At 37.5% G+C, this 25,953-nt stretch overlaps 1 protein-coding gene across 6 annotated transcripts in view; it reads right to left on the bottom strand.

Moving 5' to 3' along the window:
• NPAS3 (neuronal PAS domain protein 3) overlaps positions 1–25,953 on the bottom strand; it is a 607,962-nt gene that overhangs the window by 499,711 nt on the left and 82,298 nt on the right. For 2 of the 6 annotated variants that reach the window (XM_062623101.1, XM_062623110.1), the window contains one exon: positions 23,375–23,464. The exons of the other annotated variants lie outside the window; for them this stretch is intronic. In XM_062623101.1, the coding sequence (XP_062479085.1) occupies positions 23,375–23,464 (90 nt within the window). The remainder of the gene's footprint in view (positions 1–23,374; positions 23,465–25,953) is intronic. 6 annotated transcript variants of the gene reach the window in all.

Below are 25,953 nucleotides of genomic sequence, written 5' to 3'. Positions count from 1 at the left end.
AAAAGAAAAAAAAACAACAAAAACAAAACAAGTGATCTAGTAGAAAGTTTTCTTTTTGTGTAAGAATTACAGTGTTTAAAACAATTTCTTGTACCTATAGTTTACAGAAAACTTCCAGTTCAAGAAGCCCATCTTTTTATTCTTTTAGCTAGCCACAAGAAAAGTGTGTCATATGGAAAAGAGCAGTGAACAGACAAAAGATACACCTTTGGTCATTACACCCTAGAATAACTGAAGAAATGTCACTTGGGATTGGTGCTGAGTGCTCTCCACTGTCGTGGGAGAGTTAAATATTATATTATTCTTTCTACTGTAATAAAAACACAGAAAGAGTGAAAGAAACCATAAGAAAACAACCACAAATAAAAGCATTTGTCAAAATCCAGGAGCCACTTGCACTGGCAGCCTCTCAGTTATTAATGCTTTCAGTGTTCATGGCTAACTCCGGCCCTCACCACTGTTTGGTCACTGATCACATACTCACAGCACAGCACTTCACTACCAAAAAATGGAGAGAAAGAAAATAATTACTACAGTAAATACAATGTTTTCAAGTTACCTCCCTGGGAATTTGCAAGTCTCAGTGAAATCATACATCCATAGGATTATATCACTTGTAAACCCAAGTTAAAGAATTTGGAGGGAATTAAACTGCATAAACTTGGGCCTAACAACAAACTACAGCTACTTTTACAGCAGAAGTATTAACAATACATTTTTCTATTAATTTCAATACACTGTATTATGCTACTATTCTGACTTGTGTTTTTCACTGGGACAAGATCTCTTTTCACCAGGAATAACAGAAAGTATGGGATTTATTGCTATAATGAAGTTCTTTCAAATCTCTGTTTTCCCTCTCTAAAGGACAGGAGGATAGGCGCTCATCTCATCAGGAAGCTTATTAGGATTAGCATTGAGTAAGACACCACAGAATGTCAAGCCTATCAGTTACTAAACATGCATCATACAAACTTTGTCTTTGCGAGAACCTCTGCTCTGCATTTGTCATCCACCTGAATAATTAACAAGTACATGCTGCCTGCCAGCAGCTTAGGGAATTAATTTTCCCAGATTAAATGCAGATCACGTCTGCAAAAATCTCAGACCACACACATACTGCACTACTACCTTTCAAACATTAACAGGCAAGGAACCAAGTTTTATTATAGTCTCAACTGAGCCTGACCCAAGATTTATTTATTATAAGTATGACTTCATAATCATTATGAAGTGGTCAGGGGAGTTTTAACACCCAACTAATGCAACAAAACAGCATGGAACTCTTCAGTGAGGATGAGGAGAAGCTATTTAAATAAATCTCCCTTTGAAGACTCGAGCTCCTTTACTGTTTAATACTATTCTATTACCAAAATACTGAGACAGCCGTAGGATAAAAATGATGTCTAAACACTGAGCAAGGGTTTTTTTAAGTATTTACTTTAGGCTTCTTAAAAATAGATATAGAGGTGATAACTGCAGCATACAATAGTATGTATATTGCATCCAAAGACTAAGAAACAAATGCAGTATCTCATTACCTTATATTTTCTATGACCTAAGATAAGACTTGACAGAAAACCAGAGGCCTGTTAAAAACTGCGCTATATTTGCAATGAAAAATATGACCAATAATTGAAAGATATGATGAAAAACATTCTTTTGCACTATGCTTAATGAAAATCATAACTGCACAGTGATTTTATGTGATTTATAACATTGTAGGGAACTACATTCTCTAAGAAAGAATATCAGTGGACAAAGGATTAAGATTTACAGCTTCCAGGACACCCCTTCTGAACTGCCATTCCTCAGTGCACTGACGGCTAATCAGCAATACCACATAGTTTGGAGCCACAGTACTATTTGCCATAAGCCCCCATTGGTTTAGTATCTAATAAGAACAACATTCACAAAGAAGTCAAAAACATCCAAAAGGAAGTCTGCAATCATTGCTCCCTAACTTAAAGGACAATAAACAAAAACACACACTTGAGTTTAATGCTATAAAAATTTCTCAGGATGTGAATGAGTATCACAGAAGGGCTGATACAAAAGGGAAGAGTCCACAAAGGAGAGAGCTATATCAAAGATACCCCATACCTGACTACCTAATTACTGGAGTTATGCCTATGTAACTCTAACACAAAGTATACATATTGACAGATTCTGCAACCTTTGTATATATAAATCTCATAGCAATGGTAACCAGTCACAGGTACACGTGATGTGCAGGACTAGGATCTTCCTCTTAGTGGCATCACTTCAGGAAGGCAGACAATGTGCTCTTCCTTTGACTCTTCTGTTCTGGGATGCGGCACTTCTACAGAATATTGAGTATTCAAGACTTCTCCGCCCCATTAACCTGATCTTCAGTTTGCCCTTTCTACTGGTTAAGCTTCTGGAGCTCATACAGGACTCACCACCCTTGTGTCACCTGTTTGGACACAGATACCACTGCAGCTTCCTTTTGGTTAAGTGCATCATAATAATTTTGCTATCTTCTTAAAAAATTGGCATTGGAGAAATTCAACAAGAGGAAAATTAACTGTACAGTTACATTCATAATCATACAGCATTAATAGATGACCACATAACATGTTATTCCAATAAATACTAAAGGCAGTGTTTAGAAATGGTTCTATTTGTATTTAGTCTGAGCTACGTAATACTGTCAGCTCATAAAAATTAATGCATGGAAAGAGTTCCTTTTGTAAGTTCAGAACAATCTGCACGTGTGTGTGTGTATACATATACACGCATATTCCTTTTAAACAAATAAATATGTTTAAAATCGGAGGTAATTAAAAAAAAACAAAAAAAAAAGCCACCAAAAAAAAAACCACACAAAAAAACCCACTACAACAAAAACCAAAACTGAATACTATCAGGTAGGCTTTCTCCAATTTTAAGGTTTTATGGTGCACTATAATAAACTAGTGTCTATTACTCACAATAATGCTACCTTTTGAGTCTACAGATCCAAAATCTTTCCACTCTTGTAAAGTTACTATCAACAAATAAAATGATTACAATTCCTGTGACCTACATTAAAAACAGCCTACTTAATGTGAACGAACTACCAATCATCAAAGTAAACAAAAATCTATTAAAAATTGTATTGCAGTAATTCTTACACTCCAGTACTTATTACATTGCTAAACATCAATGCGATCATCTACACAAAAATAGTTACCTTTTTTGTTCGTTGCTCATTAATAATCACACCCTCAGAAATACTTTTCATAAAATTAACATACTGTATTCACTTGTATCTCTTTCCATTTTTGAAAAAAGTAACAGATTTTTGGCCTCTGATATTACAGTGAATGCTTTATCCAGGGAAATGACTGAATGCAAAGACAGGGTGGTCTTTTTTCTTTTTAATTCATGTTTTCCATGTTTAATATTTTTCTAGTGTTATTGAAATTTAAATTGAAAAGGCTTGGTATTGTCCACAGCAGAGACCTAGTTCTAACCACAGTATGCCTATCGCTAGCAAACTAAAATTGAGGCCCTGCCCTTGGCCCTAGGGCTTAATCTCTGGGTAATGCTGGAAATGTTGCTCCATGCATGGATTAGCAAATTAAAAGAGTTACAAACCTCTGCTGTGACTTGTCTAACTCCTGCAGTCCCTAGATCATCGTACACAGTTACCGCACTAGGTTCAGGTGGTTTGAAAAGACATATTAGGAAAAAGTAAACTGATAGAAAGATTTCTGTTAACTACAAATTGGAACTACCCATGCCAAGAAAAAAAAACAAAGCCACAGCAATAAACACGTACAATTATTTAATTTGGAATTAATAGATAATATTAAAAACTATCAGAATTCCTTTTGTCAGTTGTAACTGGTTTTATTTCATTAAGAAAGAAAAAAACAAAACCCCCTGTAACTATCCATCAAGCTAAATCTGGTTAAATATGGCATTATTTATAAATTCAATTGATAAGGATTGCTATATAACAAATCAATCCAATTTTTTCCTATTAATGTTGAAAAGGTAATATACAGTTCAAGCCTCCTGCAACTGTTTACATCATAATGTTTCAAGACCACATTCAAATTGGTTAGCATCTTCTACTGCACAGTACACAAGCCTTTATTAAAACTTTGATACTTACTGTTTTTAATATTTTGGTAATATTAAATAGGTAATAATTATGATTTGTCTATTATAGGCAGATGTTCTTTTAAAACAGAAACATACTCCACTTAGAACTTTTGATTTTGTTGACTGGTCTCAAGGAAAAAAAAGCAAAACTCCAGCCATTTTGTAAACTATGTTCACTGCAAAGAAGCATGCATTAGTATCTCACAGACAACTAAGTATCTGTAAACTCTCACTGAATATTTGAGGAAGTGAGGGTACTCAGGCAGCCTAATGTTATGGATTGGATTTGTTTGTTAGGGAGGATGCGTACAGAATATGCTGTTATACAGGGTCTTGGGATAGCAACTATTTGTATATTTAGAAACATAAAATTTCACATATCCAGAACAAAGTTGCCCAGCATCTTACTTCTAGTTAATTCGCTGTTCAACTTATCTGAGAAGGTGCTACTTACTATATTTTAAGGAGAAATATTTCCTTGAAATTTATGAAAAACATGGACACATGCTTCTGTCTGTGTTCTAAACTAATTCCACCCAAGTACCCAGCCTGAGTTTGAGGCACGTGAATGAAGCTGAAACACCAGCATCATGAGACAATAAAAAATGCAGGAAATGAAGTGCATTTCAGTGCAACTGGTGAGGTACCCCAGCCACTCTGCTCCTGTGACTTCTAGGATGAAGTATCACATGCTGGCTTTCCAGAAGACTATGGACAAAGGGATCTCCTCCAATTCCCTAACCAAAAAAGCAGACAGTGCCTGATGAAGTTGCATTTATTCAGCCAGGTGAGCTTCATTAGCTAATCAGGACCACGTTCAAGACAGACACAAAAGCCACTGTGCATAAAAACAGTAATAGAGCAAGTACTGGTTGGTTGGAAAACAGCCATTTCCCACAACAATTAAATTTTGAGCATTGATTTTATCATGATTATAATTAAGAGTCTTTCACTGCCTCCAACAATAATACAACATATATTACTTTCCTCCTCTAGTACCAGAATCACTAAACCAACTGGAAACTGCTGGCAAAATTACAGGCAAAAAAGCCAAGGCATTCAGTCAGCTGGTCTGAGAGTCAATTAGGAAAATTCAACCAGGATTATAGACTTTCTGTTAACTAATGTAGAAGGTTCTCTGGGTTGGTTGTTTGGATTTTTTTCCCCCCTCAGACCTTCCACTTCCACCTCCCCTGCTTCTGCATATAAGCAGTACGCAGCATTTTTCTGAAGTACCTTGTAAGCAATAATAGTGGGAGTCAAACATAGCTAAACAGTTCTGGGAAGCGTATTTACAAGCTAGACCTGGTCTCACAACTGCCAGTGGTTTCTCCATTCAGTAGCACAATTATGCTTTTTGCCATGTCCTATGCTAAACCACTTAAGGTGCAGAACAAATTCACTCTGGCCACTGATGTTTCTGCAGAGTTCCAGCAAAGGTCCCAATCTCTGAGAACTGTAACACTGATTCTGCAATGTTGACATCTTTCCACCAGGAAGTTGCCTGGGACCACCAACTCATTTCACACAGGCCATGCAGGAGCTATCAGATGATAATGGGTTTTAGTTTTCACCCACCTGGGCTACATTCAAACTAGTGACCTAAGGTGAAGGTCTCCACATCCCATTACCAAACCCTCCAGCCATTTAGTACCCTCCTATAGTAAGCTTTTCCCTGCATCATAAAGTCAAGAGACAGTAAAAATGTGTCTATATCTGAAATCTGTTCTTAAATATATGGTCGTTCAAAGCCTTTTGATACAAGTACTTAGATATGAATGTTCAGATAGTAATTCCGGTGAATATTTTTCAGTCAATATGAGAAGCCCTGTGCAAAAAGAAAACAGGTAAAAATGACAATATTTTGCCATAAAATCTAAAATTGTTCATATAAAAAGTTAATTATTGTTATCATTAGATATTAAGTTCCTGCACAGAATTGATGAAAAGAATAAGCCATCAGCAGAAATTTTGAAAAATGTTAACAGTAATTCAAATAACATTAGCAGTATTATCAAAACATTAAAGTGTATCTATTTTTAATAAAGATTGAGCTACATGTAAATTATACATTTAGCATTTAATGCTATATTCACATACAGTGTATTTTCTCTTTGCTAATGCTAGCCTTTGATACACAGTTTAAAATATTAGGAACTGTAAATTTTCTTGTGTGTTAAATATGCCAAGTACTACAGAAGTGTTAATTAATGTATTATTAAAGCAGATTTTAGGAGAAGTGAGAATATATTTTAAGCAGTATGCGTTTCAACTAGAGTAAATGCACATACATTTGCAGTGAGTTTAACAATTATTCAATATGATTTTGCACTAAAGATAAAAGGGGTTGGGGGGGTTAGGTGTGGAGTTTATTGGCTTTTTGTGGGTGGGTTTTATTTTCTGGGGGGAGGGAAGTGTTGGGGTTTGGGTTTCCCCCCTCAGGGGGTGGGGGTTGAAGTTTAAACAAACATACCAAATACTATGCTAGGTTAAAAATACTCTCTCTCTGTAACATTCAGCCTTGAATTAATCAGATAAAGATGAAAGTGAAGAATTTTGCCAACAGTGTTTCTTACTAAACTCACTCAGTTATGCCTTTCAGCCTGGTATATTTTATACGAAGGATATCTTGTTAAAACAACTGTTGAAGGCAAGTCATGTCATATCAACCACACACCATACCCCATGGGAGCTCAAATATTCCAAAATCTATGTTAATATAATCCTGTCGCACAATTCAGCTAAGGAAATATAGCAGGTTTTCAGTGACATGCAAGACTTCATATAAGTACCACATTATCTATATGTCTTCCAGAAATGAGGTAAAGCCATAGCAAGGATTATAGTGAATCAATTTAGGAAGGTAAATATTGTTAACAAGCACCATAAAATAGCCTAGTAGATGATTCTAATCTCTATTTATCAACTAACAAGTAGGCTGCACTTCTCAATGCAGTTTCCAACAATATATCTGTAGGACAGCAATATTCTCTGGCTCAAGAGACCAATGCAACTTCTCAACAAGGGTTTTGCAGCTTTCTAATACAAGATTTACTATGCATTATGCCATGTGCTCCCACCATACTTTCTCAAAGTGGCTTTAAAAAAGTATGCAGCTCCTTGCCTCTAAATCTTTCGAGTGTGTTTTGCCCTGGTTGTACAATTGTTCAGGACATCCCCAAACTCTTTTGGAATGCTTCCAGTTAAGACAGAGTACTACTTATTGTGGGATTTTGAACCGCAGAAACACAGTTTTACAATCATCTAGCTTTTGCTGAAAAAGAAAACAAAACAGGGAACTACAGGGGGCCTGACAGAGTTACTGGAGTTTATGGGGATTTTGCTACTCCTCTGTGTGACACCCAGAACAGACTGAAGACTTCCATATTACAGGGACCGGAAAGGTGGAGACAGAAACTGTCACGGAGATGCTTAAGAATTTTAGTGAGCTAGTCGATTACGAGTCCTCGCCAAGAAAGTCTTATTTTGTTTATTATTTGGGCTAGACCCCAAGTCACTTTTTCTAAACTAAGAAAAAAACCTAAACAACAAAAACTTGGCAGAGTCAATTCTCCTGTTTAACCAGGCCACTCAGCAGGCTGACATTCAGCTTTTAGACTCTATTTTTCAAAATATTTTCTCTTTACTGACAGAAGCTGCTATAAAAAAAATTGTCTCAGCATCCAGCTGGTGATTGACGGCAGGGCCAGAGAGACTGCAGTAGGCTTAAGCAAGGGAAAAGAGCTTTAGCTGTGCCACAGTGGTGAAGTAGTATGAGGTTTACAAGCAATAATAAGGAGAGATAAAAGCACGTTCAGGACACATTTCAGAGACAAAAGATAAAAGAACACTAATGATGCAATAACAAGCATGACATTAAAAAGAAAGTCTAGAAACACGAAACAGATAAAACAGAAAAAAACTTAGGATTCTATCCTGCTTTCCTAAAATGTTTCAGCTGAAAAGAAGCAAATCCACTTTTTAGATCTGAAAACTCTCTGTATCTTCCAGTGTACTGTAGTATCTGTGATTCCAATTTTCAAGTCATGAAAAACTGTTTCCTCTGTCCTTGTTTCAGATTCCAATTTTTAAATACATAAAACATTCTTGTTCTAAAGGCCTTTATTTGATTTTAGCTCCTAACCAAATAATGGAGTTTTAACAAAATCCTGATACATTTAACCAAAAAATAGCCACAAGCACTCTGCATTAAACATAGTCTGATTTAAACTCTAAGTTTACCTAACAAGTGGCAGTCTTGGGTCAGATTTGAACATTTTTTCAATTCAAATTTCTTCCTTCCCTGCTGTCCATCCAAAAGAACCCTGGAAAAACCTTACGGCAAAATCCCCAAAACCCAGGAAAGTCACAAAGCAGAGTGTTTCACTTGTGATTATGGAAGGGACACTAAAGTGTCTTAACTAAGTGTTCCTCTGCTGCGTCCTGATTGACTCTGAAACTGGTAATGCCATTAGCTACTTGCACAGAGCAGTTAAATCTCTCCACGTGCATTTTCTAGATGGATATGGAACTCAAAGGCCTTGTTTGCTTTTACAGCAGTCTTACAACTGCAGTCAGCATATCTGTCCAATCTGTAAAATCTGAACAGTAAGCTGGCACGCAACAGATCTTCCCTCTGATGTGTGACACTGTAGCAGCTGTGGAAGACTCCTTTCACTCATCTAGCTGTTCTGTTCACTAAGTCCATGAGCTTTTAAACCCCTTCTAGTCTGATGAAACTGTGATTTCCCTGGCACAATGACTAGGCATGGGCTTTCCTGATTCCCCCTCCATGACAGCCTACTTTATTCCTGCAAGACAATGCCTTGTTCTGCAGCTGTCAGGAGCAGAAGCAAAGAGCTCTAAAGCCTGTGCTTTTGAGCTCACCCCTTCCAGTATATGTAAAAGTTGAATCAAAAGATACACACATTTTTCCCTGGATTCCAAAACCAAGTGCCCAGTACTAGCTAGCACACGAAGCTTTAGACAATATGGCTCTTCAGCTTCTCCATTACCCATGAGAATTGCTTGGGCTTCAAGCAGGGCCCTCTGAGGACCACAGGCTCATCCCTGCAGGTACACCTCTTCCCCCTCACCACTGCAGCAGTCAGCCTGTGCTAGTCTCTTTGGCCGCATTTCTTCTGCCGCAGCTGACTTTCAGCTAACCTGGGACCCTGCTCCTGCACCTTGCACAAGTTTTATTTGTCTCAGTAAGTATATTATCCATTCATCCCTCCCCAAGGCCAAGTTCAGTGACTGGCTCTGGCTCTACAGTTTTAAAGACTCAGGGTTAATGTACGCTTTTTTTTTTCCTACTGCTCTGGGCACTCTTCCTATAGGCATGCTCTGAATCAAATGAGAATGATTTAACTTCCCTGTTGTAAGTGTTTGTGTGTCCCTGACTATATACATATGTAGACGAGTGTGATAAACTAACTCTTACCTGTCTGCAGACGCAATTAGCTACTCAGGGCATGCTACAGATTCATATGGTGATCTACACCCCACCCCCCCATATGAACCATATATCCAAAGGATAATCATCCTAAATAGCTAGGAATTTCTAGATCACATAAGTGGGCTTCCTTCCATCTCAAATATTCTTTGATTCGTATACGATAGATATTTTGTAGAGAGCTATTTTGCACTGTATTATGACATATAGCTAAGAAAGAGCTTGCAGTAAATGTAAAATGCTACTGTTCCAATTAGACAGGATTTCATGCAGGAGTGAGTGACTATGCAAGGCACAAGGAAAATAAGAGACCAAATATGGCAACTGAAATAGTTAAAGGTAATAGCAACTATTATTTAATAAAGATCCATACATCTCAAGGAAGGTAGATGCTATTGAATTTATATTAAATTCAATCTTCCTCTGACAATCTGCAAAAACAATTTCTGGAAAAAAGCCACCCAATTATGCTGGTAGGACCTGAAAACCGTAAAGTGTGATCAGTGTTTTGGAAGAAAACAGAATTTTTGTCTAACCACTTCTCATTTTCAGCAAACACTAGTAAGCCAGAAAGCTGTTTGTGGGGGTTAAGGGCACAGGGGACTTAAAATGACACAAACAAAACAAGCAAACAAACAAAAAATATTCTAAGCACCCAGACTTTTTTCTAAACAGTTCTTGAAAGGAGTTGGGGACATGGGCAAGGGGGTTAAAAAAGGTTCAGACAAAAGAAACCCTCATGAACTGCACACTTGTAAATATTGATATCACATAGTAGAACATGCTTTTAGAACATTCTCCTGTACATATACAAATCAGCATCTTTTTTCATCTGACTAAAATAGGGATAAAAAAACCAGCAGTTTTCATATTCTAAATCTGCTTTCAAATGGGTCACTGGAAAAGCCATAAAAAAATACTAAAAAGAAATCTGTAAGCAATAGCATGATAGTTCATTCTACCACAACGTTTTTCTTCACCAGTGTGGTAAATTACAGCTCTGACCTAAATTTTCATATGTTTGAGTGGATTGTTTACTACTATATAATAAACATTGTAACACCCATATTTATGTTTTAACTAGTATTTTTTGAGTCCCTCCATCTGAGACCATAATCAAATTGCACAGTACAGTTCCCCAGCTACCTTCCTGCTTCATTGTATTTACCTGTTTTTCCCTAGCAGATGCTGTTTGCAGTGCCATCTGGAATGCATACTGTGGTCCCCCAAACACAGGCCTCAAGCCAGAGGAAACACCGTTGGAAATGTTGGGCACATTAAAACCAGTATCAGGCACTGATCTACCTATCCAAGCACTCCTGACAGCTTTACAGAGTGCTGGTGTGCCTGCCGTATCAAAAAATGTACCCATCTTTCTAGGGCTGGAGATGAGCAAAAGCAGTGACAAAGGAAGCTGTGGGTACAGCAATGACTAAATAGGAATACAGGTTAGCAGTGGGGAGAATTTCAGTATCAAAACATAAGCACAAAGGGGGAGGTCAATAATTGGAGGTTTACAGTTACTACTGCATTTGGTCTAATGTTCCATTGCAGAACCTGACATTGAATAGCATTTTCTGCTACATTCCAGCTTATTGCAAGTATCCTAACAGCACATGGATAAAGAGTGTTCATAGGCAACCAGAAGTGGGACCACACACTATCAGGACTGTGGTGTTCTCCAGTAGCAAGAGAAAGAAAACAAGAAAACTCTCACCCACAACCATGAGGACATTGCTGTTGTGTCACCAAGTCCTCACACGCCTGCAAAAGCTGTATGGCCAGTGCTAACTACCATTTAAAAAGCACCCAGGTGAGGAGGCTCTACAAGCTTAGAAGCTCAGAGAAGAGCTCCACCTCCCTAAACTGCTGCTGAGGAAAAGGGCGCTTATAATAAAAGCCTCAAATTAAGGCAGAAGATCTATTCCTGTTTTTTAACCTAAAATAGATTGTATCTGGTGTAAACTAGGGGGAAAAGATGAACACTTCATTGCTGGGACTATTTTTACTCTTGTGAACTAGGCATTGCTGCAGGAATGCATCAAAGCATCAAAGCAAGATAAATGACAAAAACTGGGAGTGTACAAAAGTCAGAAAAGTTAATTTTTTTTTTTGACACTCTGGAATGCATTTCATTCTATTTAGTAACAATGTCAATAATTAGATTTCAGTTTAACCTCTGTGAGAGGACTTAGGCCTGGAACAGTTGATTTGCTCTTCTTTTGGCATTGCACAAAAGATCTGTATAACTTGCAAGTACACTTAGGGAGGAGGTGAGGTAATAATAACCCAACATAAATAGTGGAAACCCCTATCTAATGAAGTTGCCTTAACTTATTTAGTAAGCTTACAGATTTTTGCCTGTTACACAGTACCATGCTCCCACAAGATATGAATCTACCAGCTGTGAACTTCACAGCCATTCAGTACTCTTTTATGGATGATTATCTGATTCCATGCCTTTTCTAGCAATTTCAATACGACAGTTACCACTGATACTGATGCATGGTCTGGATACATGCCTGATGCTCCCCAGGGTGATATGAATCAGAATGGCCTCTCTCTGACACTCTGTGTCCAGCATGTAACATAACTATCACCAGTAATCAAGCAGCGATGCAGCGATTGTAAAAGCATGCTATGACCCTGGAAGCAGGAAGTTATGATAACCATAAAATGCTGTCTTAGGCATAAGATCTAGGTGATGCTCAGAGCACACAGCAAAACACTTTGCTTGACTAGTTTATAATCACCAGGCCTTTCACATCAATTTTGGCTGAAAAATTTTTGGTGAGGTGAAAAAGCTCAGGATACTTTGGAAAGTTTTCATTTACATCATTTGATTTCAAGGCAAGGAGCTCAAGCATGTAGACATTAGCACTGCCACAATTAACCAGGCAAACCACACTATCAGCAGGATTCTGTGAAGACCAAAAGTGAAATATGTGAAGCAACTCAGAAGATTAGGTTTCTCACCCTTAATTCAAGCTACAACAAGAATGTCTCAAATGACAAAAAAAAAAAAAATCCCCCCCCAAAACCCACCCACCTTAATTATATTATGAAAAACAGGATTGATTTTTAAATGCAGTACAGCTCTTCAGTCTCTTTATCCCAATGATTATTCATTACAGAGTCATGGAACAACTAACATCCCTTCAATTTCTACAATAGGAATCCTATTTTGTTGAGCTTTGAAATTAAAAAAAGTGAATTACTAAAATCACATGAGGTCTGCATTAGGAGCATTTTGTCAATAGAGCAATCTTGGTCCAACACTGTGGCAAAGCATTAAGGATGTAATCAGCAATATCAGCAATGGTCTGCTTTGACTCATACAGGAGAATCATCACTTACTAGCAAAACAAACAGTAACAGTAAGTTTTGCAGGTAAAACAGAATCTGCTACAGAGGTTTCTGCTGATGCATCTTTGTCCAAGTGGGATACTACACCTCTTAAATGCCTCCAATAGATCAATCGACACCAAAATATACTATAGACTTGGCTTATAGCCTGCTCTTAATCTTAGCTTAGCTATTTCACTCATTTTTTTCAATCTTTTTCTGTCTCTACTGAGTAACAAAATCAACTGAATTCAACTTGCCAAGTTAGCAAAATATGAATGTCCTTTTCCATGTAACATCCAGCTCAAAATGCAGAGCATGGCAGCGTTCTTGAGGCAAAGTAAATACCACTAGACAAAGCAACATAATACTCTATGCCAAAGCACAGTTATGATGAACACATTGATCAGTATCGGTCACTTATTATACAGGCAATGGACTGCCTAGTGTACAGCCTAGCACAGGGAAGACATATGCAACCTCAGGGTGCTTCCAGACAGCCCCAGGACTAACAGGCTGCCAAACTAATTGCACCTTGTAGTGCAGTTACACAAGCTGTTTCACAGCTTGAAAATTTTCTGCACTGCCTGGGCTGTATCTATGTGCATCACTGAGAACTGCCAGTAAAGAGTACTCTCAGAAATGGCACTTTCTATTGGGGCAAGGGGACTGTTGTGGCATTCCCCTTGCCCCAGCCACCTGAAACTGAACACAGAGTAGCTTACATGAAAGGATATGCAAAAGAAGGAGGCAGTGTTACTGTTCCCTCTCCTAACACTGGGATGACCTCCAATCTTAGAGTTAGCAAAGATACTAACAGTAAGTAGCAAAGTCCCCTGCAACCATAAGGCTTAAGAAGCCACTGCCTTAGGCATGGAAATGAACCACTGGAATTTAGCAAGAGGGTGGAAAACTCCACAGGACACTTCTAGGCAAGGGGACAATTGATCAATACATAGAAACTCAGCAGTCCAAGAACTCCACAAAGATGTGTACAGGCCCTGTCTGCAAGTCAGCTGCTGAAGAAGCACGCTGTAGTGTCACAGCCAGCTACGGACAGCTACATAAAATTAATTCGTTCAACTGCTGCTTCGTTCCCCACAGTCCATTTAGCTGACTTTCATATGGAGGTAAGGGAATTTCACCTTTTATACAGATGCAGCTGGAAAGACTTTACACAGAAATTATTCCCAGTACACAACACATAGTCTAAATAGCGCAGCCTGATTAAATCATACATGATAAAGCATCTTAAACTACTCTGTACTGCAGTCTGCAACATCAAAGATGGCACAGACCCAATGTCACTTATGAAATCGTAAGACGAAGTTCAGTGCAACTCTAACAGGCAAATAGACTTACTTTAACGTGTCTTCTGTTGCTCAACGAGCAGAAAACTTAGAGTGTGACAGCCTGTGTCTTCCTTCTTGTTGACCAGATTTTTTTGTTTGGTATTTATGAGACATTTACACTATATTAGCAGAAATCAAAGGCAAATCTTAATTATATATGTTTTTAGTTCATATGGCAGTGTGGTTTTGTTGTTTTAAATAACAATACAGGATTGCTTTATAACTGAAAGTTACATAAATTAATAGTTGTCACCTTCCTATTGCACTCAGGTAGAAGCATGTTTTATGTTTCCATTGTCTTTTTTCCCTAAAGTTACTGTATTTTCTTTCTTTTCAAAACTGCCTGTGTATGTATGTGCATATACATATGAAGTTCTACGTCCATATACACAAATAAAAGTGTAAACACCTGACAAAAATGTTGTAAAAAAATTTACAAGATGTATACAGAAAAAAAATGCTTGCATTACCAGCTTGAGGTGATGCAGAATGTGCTAAAACTCTACATGTTTTAACTGGAGCAGTATTGGTCTTCAAGGGAAAGCAAATCACTATAAATACTTTAAATTGACTACAGGTACACTGTCCTCAAGGAATTTTAGCAGAAAGTCAATAGTTTTGTCACAGGTAAGTCAGAATTCCAGAGATAATGCTGCATCTGGATGTGAAACATGAGTTCTGTCACACTTGTATCATAAAATCGTATGGTTAGGTGGGAGAATTAGTAGATTGCTAAACAATTTAGCTTAAACCTTAAGCTTAAGCAATGTACAGAGCTACACAGGTCTGCTGGAGTAGCCAGCTTAAGGGAAAGAAAATAAAATATTTAGAGCATAATTTTGTGGTTTGCTCAAATAAAAATTATTTTGGAGAGGGTTGAAGAAAAGTGAGGAACAAAAAAAAATGTTATCTGAAAGCTTCATTTCTGGTAAACTCTGAACTTGATTTTTAATAACAAATTGTGCTTGATGAATTCATTATTAAATCCTTCTAACCATTTGAAAGGCTGATTTAGTTCTAAATAAAAGCATCATTTGGAAAAGAACTTAAAAATAGTTCCTTTAGGAAGAAAACTAATACAAAAGATTTTAGTGTTTCCAAAACCCACCTCTTTGCCCTTTTTTGGATAAACACATACACTAAATTTTCTAACCATTTGTAAATAGTCTAGCTTTGTTTCAATAATCATCCAGGTTTGTTTCCAGAAACAGCCTTTTTCTTAATTTAAAAAAAAAAGAAAAAAAAAAAAAAGGAATCCACTAGTAGCCATCACTGGAGACACTCAAATTTTCAAGGGAGAAAGGGAGAATTGTCTTTTCGACACCATCACTACGCAAAACAAGTGTCACATTACTTTAAAGAAAGGCTGCAGCCTTCTCATACTACTGCAAGTAAACAGAGTGTGCTCATGACTCACTGCCCCTGTTTGGTTGCAACTCATCAGTGCCAGCAGTCCTAATCTGCTCCCAGCCATTATGACCAGGCAGCTCTGAAACATGGATTAGATCTACCACAAGTACTGTGCAGGAAAAGAACTCCTTGAGCCCTTTATTCCCTACAGAGTACCTGTACAGGAGAATAAATCAGTGATATGAAAGAAAACATAAAATCCTTGCCAGTAAAATTTGCAGATGACACAAAAGATAATAAAATGGTAAATACCAGGGAGTTGTTAGTTTCACAGATTGCATGGCAGTCTGGGTTTACCTGAATAAGATGCGTTTTAACACAGCTGAGCACAAAACTGTCTATCTCATAACTAAGAGCACAGATTCCAAACAAGGACAATAAAATAACCTAGGAAGAGGCAGAAGGATGATGGTGGATAACCAAATTAATATTAGCCTACAGTGCAATACCCTGGCTAGAGCAGGGGAAAAGATCCTTTGATGCACAAGGAAGTAAACACAGAGTAGCAACAGAAAAGGATTATATAAATCACTACAGATGTTGAGAGAATTTTTCCATTTCAAACAGCACATAACCTAGAACCACGTTGTTGTTGTTGTATCTATGATCCTTGAGCATTACCAGAGGAACAACTAATGGACTATGCTGGTATTCAAACTAGAAAGACTTCATTAAACAGCCACAAGAAACATTCAAATTCTGGAAGAATTCTATGCTAAAAATGAGAAACCTGTGTCAAAGAAAAGGATAAATGATCTACTCTCTACAAATATCCAAATGTGGAGAAGAACTGAGAAGCATCATGAATATTAAAGGGGGCCTTTTCAGCTTCTTAATGCTGGATTTGTTATGTTTCTGCTACGTAAAAGTTAGAAAACTTCAGCCTGAGAATAAGGTAATAATACTTTAACAGTAACTACAGTTCATCTAAAGAAAGGCAGGATTTTCTTTCATCTGAAGTTCTTTAGATGGAATATGGTGATTATAAAAGAAGTTGCAAGACACTGTTACTATCTTATATTGTTCTTATAAATCAAAAGATGACAGAGTTGGAACTCTTACCTTTCAAAAGCATACCTAAAATGCTCCAGGATAGCTTTGTTACTGCAACTCCTGTCACTTACATGAGCTTTAGGGCAGATATTCAGCTAGATCCTTATATCTGGGGGATAATTATTTCTCTTTCCCCCTCCTCCCTTTCCCCCAAGCTGAATGCTCGTATGAACTGTTAGTAAGCCAAATGAACTTGTTTATCCTGCTCCTTGCTTCGCCAAGTAATATTTTGGATATACTTAGTATTAATGCTTCTACACTTGTGCAAAGCAGCAAGCTACTGAAAGAGCAGGGGAAAAGCAAAACCTTGCTGAATACACAGAGTAGCTCTGTCACACATAATTTGAATTGATCTTGATTTCTGAAACCAACAACGTGACTGGGGGGAGGAAACACTACAAAAGAAAAAACAAAAACAAACCCCACATACATACACAAAACAAACACCACAAAAAAGAAGCCCTCAGAGTTGAAATGAAAATTAAATGCAAAACCATTTTGTAGAATATCAAAAAAACCCTGTCTTAAACAGGGAATTGTCGGACTGTGACTAGTATCCTACTGAAAGGGTGTGGTTAAGGGACTGCATGCAAGTCAGCAAAAGGTAATTGTCTAATTGGTCAATTGAACAATACCTAACTCATTTCAGGATTTAACTCAGAATAGGTATTACAATTAGATAGTGCAGATCTTAAGTGAATCTTTAACATTTGTATTGAACTGTAAATATAAATATGGCCCTTACTCAGTGGAAGAAAATTTTCAGGTAACATGCATGCATCGTACCTATTCCCTATTCAGGCTACATTCCATTAATCTCAAAGTAAAATTTTAAAGCCAGTGCAACATGTGTCATAATAGAAACGTAAGCCTGACAAAATTTCTGTTATTGAAAAATTATGTTTGAGTGCTGTTCTCTCAAATGTTCCAATCAGCTAAGGATTAGATAGTCAACTTAATGCTACCCTGTGATCATTAATCATTTTAAAGTGGCACAGCTAATCTCATTTCTTACCCAGAGAAAGCCCACTCATATCTCACACATAAGGAGACACTGGTTCACTTTTGGATGTGTTTTGAACTTGGTTAATGACTTTTTTATCCTGCAAAAGACATCCAGAACTGCTCAGCACAGAGAACCCACCGTATGCTCAAAGGTACACCAAGGTGAGAGCAGACATAAGCAGCTGTAATAGTGATAAGCTTTCACCAGGCAGCCTCACAGTGAGCATGTAAATATCAGGTGACATATTAAAAAGGAGTTAGCAAGTGGCTTGTCTTCCATTTGCAGGTAGAGAATGAATTAGGTTATTAGTTTTCAATATTTCGAGGGTTGGAACTACATGATCTTAAGGTCGTTTCCAACCCTAACTATTCTATGAGTATTTTCTAAGAGGTCAGATTTATGAAGAGGAGATGCATAGAATCGTCTTCAAATACACTTAAATTCACATTGAGAGGGGACACCACCACAAAGAGCGAGCCACAATGCAAGAAGATAGGACTTCTTCCTGTTTTAGTAGAGTAGATAAAACTAAATAGGAGCTCCTTCAGTATGTTCTCTCTAAGGTTAACCCTAAACATGGGATACTGAAGTCATTGTTGGAAGAAAAAAAAAAAAACAAAACCAAAAACAACCTTGTGTCCCCTACAGCATTAGCCTGAATGGCAGCCTCGTTGTTCTACGCTAAAATGTTCCTGCAGCTAAAATAACTCTTTCAGACTACTGTCTCTTTTCTTCAGCGGTATGGTATAAGGTGAGTCACGATATACAACCAAAAAGCCTGAAAAGTCTTTCATCTTTGTAAGTCAATTTATGTGCAACACCACAACTAACAAACAGGAAAAAAAAAAAAAATAGAAAAAGATTATGACCTCTCAGCCATTATCAACTGCCTCTTAAATGACTATACACTGACCAGAATCAGGAGGCCCAACTGCAGAGGAGCCAGCAGGGGTTTTAACCCACTTTCACAAAGTGGTAAATCTTCATTTGTAACAGTTAGCTTCTCCTCTGCAGGTCTTTTACTGGTTTATCCACATTAAGGTGGTGATGAGCACTGCAGGCTGCTTCAACAGCCCTGAGAAATCTTTCATCTTCCCATGTTTTGTATCTTGTTGAATTCCCTCACTAGAAACCCTGGGAGAATTATTTGGCCCATTAAAAGGTTTACATTCTCTTTTGTGTCATCTACAGGGGCCATGAGATTTCTTGGGCATACAAAGCCATTCTGTTCTTGGTTTATCCATTTGATACATAAACAAATCTTAATTTAAACCTCAGAGACTGACAGGAATGGTTTAGCCTTGTGCCTCCTTTCCTCAGTTGTACAAATATTTATGGGCTTGAGTCAACATATTGTCTAAGGGGAGCTTATTTTGGTCCATCAAGTTTGGATGTTTTGTGTATTTACAGGCTTAGGATGACAATGGGTATATGGCCAAGCTACACCTTCCAGGACAAATTGCTCCACTTTACACTGAAATCAATGAGGCTTCTGTTCTATGCTCACTTCACTAACTTGCTGAGAAAAGAAGGAAAGAGAGCTAATAAGACCACAGCTGTATTTCTGGGATTTAAATGAGCAAGGTGTTCTTCTTGCATATTTATTCCATGCTATTGATTTCAGAAGAAATACCTTACTGTAGAGCTCTTCCCTATTCTCCATATTCCTGAAGAGAGACATGACTTGTAGTAAGTTTGCTTTAATATGGACAGGAAAAAATGAGGAAGAGATGATTCTTCCACCCTTGCTTTGGAGATAACACACAACAGTCACCAAACTGAAACTTTCAGCTCCCAGTGCAGGTGATACTCTGGAGGTCCACTTTATGAATGGAATAACTTCCAGGCTGAGAGGTAAAAACTGAGGAAAACAAACAAAACAAAAAAGCCCCATAGATATCCTCTACTTGTACATTGCAGAGACTCCATGCAGACAGGCAAAAAGCCCTTACCCTTGACATGCCACTACTCCTTGTAATTTAGCAAGATAGGGCATGAGCAGGGAGCTGTGCTCCCCTTCAGCTATCTCTGGAGATCATCTAACCTGGGCTTCGTTCACCATTTGACACTTTACAAAGGTGAACAGGAGTGCAAACCATAGATGTCTGAGTAAGCAGAAGAAAGGATTTTCAACCTAGGCAAGAGGAAAAAACCTTGGCGATTTGGTTACAGAGAAGTAGCTAGAACTGAACAAGAAATATTTCTTTTGTCATTTTTGTTTGACATCATAAAAGAAGAGCCTGGACATTCCTGGCTACAGATGTGGGGACTGGAAAAGGGGAAATATTGAGGAGCTGATGGACAGCCATACTCCAGGCCAGTAACAGACAAATTTCTGGATTGACTGCCATAGAATCATAGAATAGTTAGTGTTGGAAAGGCCCTTAAGATCATCTAGTTGCAACCCCCCTGCCATGGGCAGGGACACCTCACACTAAACCATAGAATGAGCCATTTCATCTACTTCAAAAAACACAACAGTACAATCTTCTAGGAATGCTTGGTGTGTTAGTCTCTATCACTAGTGAACACAGAAACAATTTGTAATAATTTCAAGCTTTAGAGCTGTTTTTTAAAAAAAAGCATTTTTACATGCTTAGCCACCTAAAACAACACAGACCCATGGCAACAATAGGGGCAGACAACTGGGGGGCAATCTATATATATAAAGAAATATATTCTTTCACCAAGAGTATTTGAAACTGTGTGTTCCACTCCATTCTAAATGGGATATCTAAATTGGAGAATCAATTGAAAGAGAATCATAAATAGCCTAGAGAGATCTGTATTACAATATTTACCATTTTGCTTATTTCTCTGTATTAACTAATGTAATCTTTAGTCCAGCTCCTCAAGAACTTGTGTTGCAAGAAGCTTTTGCAGGTTTTCTTTTTTTTAATAGTATTATATTTTATTTGCTACATTTTTATTTATTCTATATTTTTAGAACTCTCAAAACCTGCCATTTCTAATAATAGCACTAAGATTTGGCTCAAAAGGTTACTTCCCAAAATGTTTTCTGAAAAATATTTTTGGAGTAAGTGGTCATGGTATGATCCTTTTAAATTTGTACAGAAAGGAACAGAACATTTCAATTTTAGCTGCTAGGTAGCTTTACACAGAGTATCTTCAGTAGGTACATGGTTAAGCATAAATCCAGAGTAGTTTCTTGCATAAAACTTCTTTTAATTTGAAAATGAGTTGGAGGAGGAAAAACTAAAAATAAAAATAGTCAAGCTCCCAAATCCATGACTGTGTTCTGTCCTGCTCTGTATGGCCAGTCCTTAAAATTCCTTTAACTCTCAGAATATGCAGTTTGCCAGTTTTCACCCGGCCCAGAAATTACCCTACAGGAAACAGGAGGGTCACACAGCCCTTTCTGTTGACCACCAGTGGCCTTTTCACACCCATCCTTGCTTCCCCATTCTAATCAGGGGGAGATTGATCGTGCAGATCAGCATCTAGCACCACACATTCATATGTCTTGTAGCACTAAAGTATAAGCTTTAAAAGTGTCATGAAAATATTTTGACTTTTTCTCTTTTTTTTTGTCAGTAACTTCTTGTTGTATCATTGGAAATAAATTACTATGAGAAAAAGTACTAAAAAAGATACATTGGGAAGACAACAGAAAGAGTGCCTCAGAGAACTTAAAAAGCATGGAAGAAGTAACCAAGAGAAAATATCACTAATCAAAAAGCAATCTATCTTCTGTAGAAAGACCTAGCCATTAATTTTCCAAAATAATCTATGCTTTTATAGGTGAGCTGAAGTGGGCTACAATACTTCAAAATTCACATGTCAGGGATGAAAAAACAGATGTCAAAACCAGCACTGTTTCACTTCCAGTCTGATTTACGGATTTTGCTTTTTCTTGAAAAGCTATTTAGTCAATGACTTTTTGCAATTTTATGCCTACTTGTAAGTGAACATTAACTATTCCATTCTGCGGTCACCACAACTAGCTGTGTTTATCTACACTGACTATAAGTGCCACCTATTTTAGAAAAGATAGTCAATTATGTTGCAGAATTCAAAGTGAAGCCATCACTGTATTCAGCTCATGACAAACTATGCCAAGCTTTCATATTTCCACAAAGTTTCAAAATCTTGAAGTTGTTCTAAAAACTGATATAAATAGTGTACAACAAAATCTGCTTCATACATTTAAACAAATGAATACATTTCTACACTTACTGAAGTTGCAAGAGGAGTAAACCACTGAAGTTCTATGGTGACATTTAAAACCATGCTAGACCTAGACTGCTGCAGTTACCCTGGACACTATCATTATTTGGAAATACAGAAGGGAAATCTATAAAAAAATTTCAGGAGTGCAAGAAATATTTATAAGTCAATGAAAAATCATGAATAAATCATATCACACCAGAAATAGCCATTCACTAAATCAGAGACATGAGGTCAGATTTTCATTTTGGATCGCCAATTTACATTGATGCTGTAATTATACTGATAAATCTAGATTTCTCTTTCCCTTTCACTTCCATAAACCAAAATGATATTCCTTGTTTACACAAAGTAACAGCTCTTACTAATGTGGTTGTACCTATTGCTAAAAGATTCAACAAGCAGTAGGTTATGGAATAAGAGGAGGAGATGAGAAAATTTGACCTAAAAATTATAATGAGCATGACTGCCTTGCCAAAGAAGCATTTTCTTGCAGTGCAGGGTACGATTGGTTTTTAGAAGTTAAGGGGTTTTTGGAACATGAAATCCATTATAACCAAGATGATAATGACAACACTGCGATACAAAACAAGAATGTAGTTGGAGTGTGAAAAGCAAATACTAAGTGACAGAAAGCAGTTTCAAAATCCAGCGAGGTAACAGAAAATTCATAATGCATTTACAATGTATTAATACAAAATCATCTACAATATGCCTGTCAAATATATACTTTTCAATTTTATGTAGAAAGAGATTATTAAATTCTTAGTACAGTAAAACAAACTTCACTAACTGCAAAAGTAACAGAAGTCAAGCACATTGCATTTGCCTGCCCACAGCAACAGCACTTTTGTCAGAAAAAATGCCAGTACAGATCTTGAGTTACGCACAAAAGCGAGCTCTGTTAGGGCAGCGGACAAAGGCAAATGACTGCAAAGCAAGAGGACTCAACTTCAATTTAACTGTCCTGTAAGGTACATACTAATTAGCTGCAAAGCTATGAAATCCTAGCTAGCATGTTAAGTCTGCTACATGACAGTATAATTTGACTTCTTAAAGGATTATGCAAATTACAACTCATCATTCCATTACATGACTGAAAAAAAGTGACAGCTAATTTATACATAACACACCTTTCAAATCCCTAAGATGTGACACACCTGTGCAATACATTTTGCCTAGATTTTCTAGTGTATACATTCCTGTTTATTGCACTGTACAGCAGCATACCTAAGAGATTTAGTAAAGTCTTAGGGTTTTTTTATCAGCTTTCTAGCTTTTAGAGCACAATCCCAAAGAATTAAACAACATATTTCTGTCCTTGCTGTAGAGGTTTTGCACACAAGTAGAAGTGTACGCTTTCAACACACGTGCAATTTCTGAATAGCAGGAGAGCACGAGCACTAAATGCACGAGCTAGAGGCAAGACTCACACAGATTTCAACATACTTCTGGTAGGTAGATTCACAGTAGATTCCGTCATATCGGTAGATTTTCCTACATTCTGATTGGTTGGGCAGAGGATGCTGGACAGTTATTCTGCAGAGGCATCAAAAACAGATAGACATGACTAGAAGTTCTCTACAGGTAACTGTAATGCAGGATAAATCAGTATGTTGAAATTTAATTTCTTATTTTTAAATTAAACACCTCATCTCTTTAAATCAACTGCTTTGTGCACATAACATCCAGTTTCCACTTTTCAAAATTTGCACTGAGAGTAAACTAAAATTCAGTTCTCCACAAGAATGGAATTGAATTTGTTCCCCATCAAATAAAAGTGGAAGAGGTAAAGAATTTTATGAACCCAACTGATACTTCCTACAGTTTGTGTATATACAACAGTATTTATAAAAAATGATTATTTATTGTTTACTGTTGCAATCCCTCCTCAGGCAGAACATCCATTTATATCAGCTGGGAGTTTGTCCAGACAAAGACCAAATAACCCTCCAATTTAAAGTGTCAACAGCAATTCTCACATTTGCACAGAATGAGGATATTGTGGCATTATGAGGACTGTGATTGAAGGTGCTCAGCACCATCTGAATAATGCCATATGTTCTCGGATCGACTGAAAGGAAATGAAAGTGATTGGCAGCAATCAGGAGGTGCACAGCATCTTGTAAAATCAGGCCCTAAAAGATTTGTCAATCATTCTATTATTCAGCCCTCCCCAACTCCCTGTTAGCAGAAAATATAATTTGCTATAAAAATTCAATGTTGTTTTTAAAATATACTTGGGAATTGCACACAAAACAGTACCCACTAATTTTCCCTTTTTTATCCCCCTCCCTCTTCTCTGGAATAAAAACACATTTTGCATGCTTTTGTATCTTCCACAATTTAATACCTTTTCCTCCCTTAATATAACGGTAGTTCACTAGAGTAAGTCTAAACTATTTGAGAAATTTTAGACATTTTTTTCAAAAGTGGAATTTTAGGCTGTGAAATTTAAGTATTCCGAATTATTGTTTATCATTATTATTTTTACAGTATTATGTTCATATAGCTCTAAACTAGTCTTGTTTTTTAAAATCACATTTGTTTCAGCATTAACTTGAGACTGGCGGTTTGAGGAAAAAAAGCAACTTCATATCATTATCCAGCAACAAGCTTTACAAGAAAACAGAAAGGTATATACTGTGGAAACTGAGGGCCTTCCTCAATAAGACTGCACCTTCACAGAGTGGCAAGCACAGACTATTTCATGTCTTAACAGCCCTGGTCCCTTTCTCATTTGCATTGGAAACCTGGTCTGAGCATGCTTCAGCACTGCTTTAAGCCAATGGGAACCCACATGCAGGATGGAGGAAACAGCTACACGATAAAGGCAGGACCAAGCATTTCCAAATCCTGCAATATTCTTGCATTCACCAATTAAGGCATTGAGAGAGAAACTTATTTATTGTGACACCCAGGGCCTTCAAGTTAGATGCCTAAGCACCATACACAGCATACAAAGAAAGCCAAGTATCTTAAAATGGGATTTGCAATGCAAGTGCTGTCTGCAGGGAAACGCGGAAAAAAGAAATCCAGAAGGGGAAAGTGTCTTCTATGTTGCTTGTGCCTGAGAGACAAACACGCTTCACTTTGGGTCACAGCAATGCCTGCAAAGTGAATTCAAGCCTCAAAATCTTAAGTGCACTGTCACATTGACTGACCCATGCTCCAGTTTCAACCCTTCCACTCCTAAAACAATCCTGGTTTTATTTCCACAGCTTCAGCAAAGATGCAGAAGAACTAGCCTCTCCATGCCTCTCCGCTAGAGGAGGTTCAGTTATACATCCCCACAGACTCTTTAATAACTATTCTGACACAAGGGACATATTAACTCCTCCTGTTAAAACAATGGTACTATTGAAAAAAAAAAAAGAAAAAAAAGAAAAAAAAAAAGAAGTAAAATAAATCAGGTTCATTGGATGAAAGGGAGACAGTGAGAGCATGTTATATTAAAGAGTCATTCAAAAGTGCATAACCAGTACTCACAAAAACTATCAGAATCCTTCCTAGATGAGTGCCCTCATCACAGGGCTTCAAAATTATGCTCACTCTTCCACCAGTTCTCTAGCCAAATGAACCTTGAACAGTAATACTGATTATTGCCGTTACTTGAGTAGTTTAACAAGTGGAGTAGAATACGGCTCACTGCAGAAAACCTTTATTTGGGAGGATATATATGGGAAATGGAAGATGTGGGTTTCAACAGCCTTGTTATTAAATAGGTCCTAAGCAAGCATGCACTGCACCAAGCTAATGTAGTATACCTGTCAGCTAGCTTTTGTTTTAGGTTTTATGATAAGGGCAGTCCTTGCTCTTTTTAAAATGGGTGACAGGCTGAAACACAGGAAGATCCCATCTGAACATCAGGAAAGATATTTTTATTGCTAGGGTGGCAGAGCATTGGAACACGTTGCCCAGAGAGGTTGTGGAGTCTCCACCCATGGAGGTAATCAACACCAACCTGGACATGACCTTGAGCAACCCTTTCTGGTTAACCCTGCTTCTCTAACCCAGAGGAGCTGGAC

This window comes from Pezoporus occidentalis, unplaced genomic scaffold (assembly GCF_034315485.1).
Source record: "Pezoporus occidentalis ecotype Australia unplaced genomic scaffold, CSIRO_AGI_Poc_V1 ctg108, whole genome shotgun sequence".
In the NCBI taxonomy this organism is placed as follows: Eukaryota; Metazoa; Chordata; class Aves; order Psittaciformes; family Psittacidae; genus Pezoporus; species Pezoporus occidentalis.
This window is presented reverse-complemented; position numbering and strand designations above follow the sequence as displayed.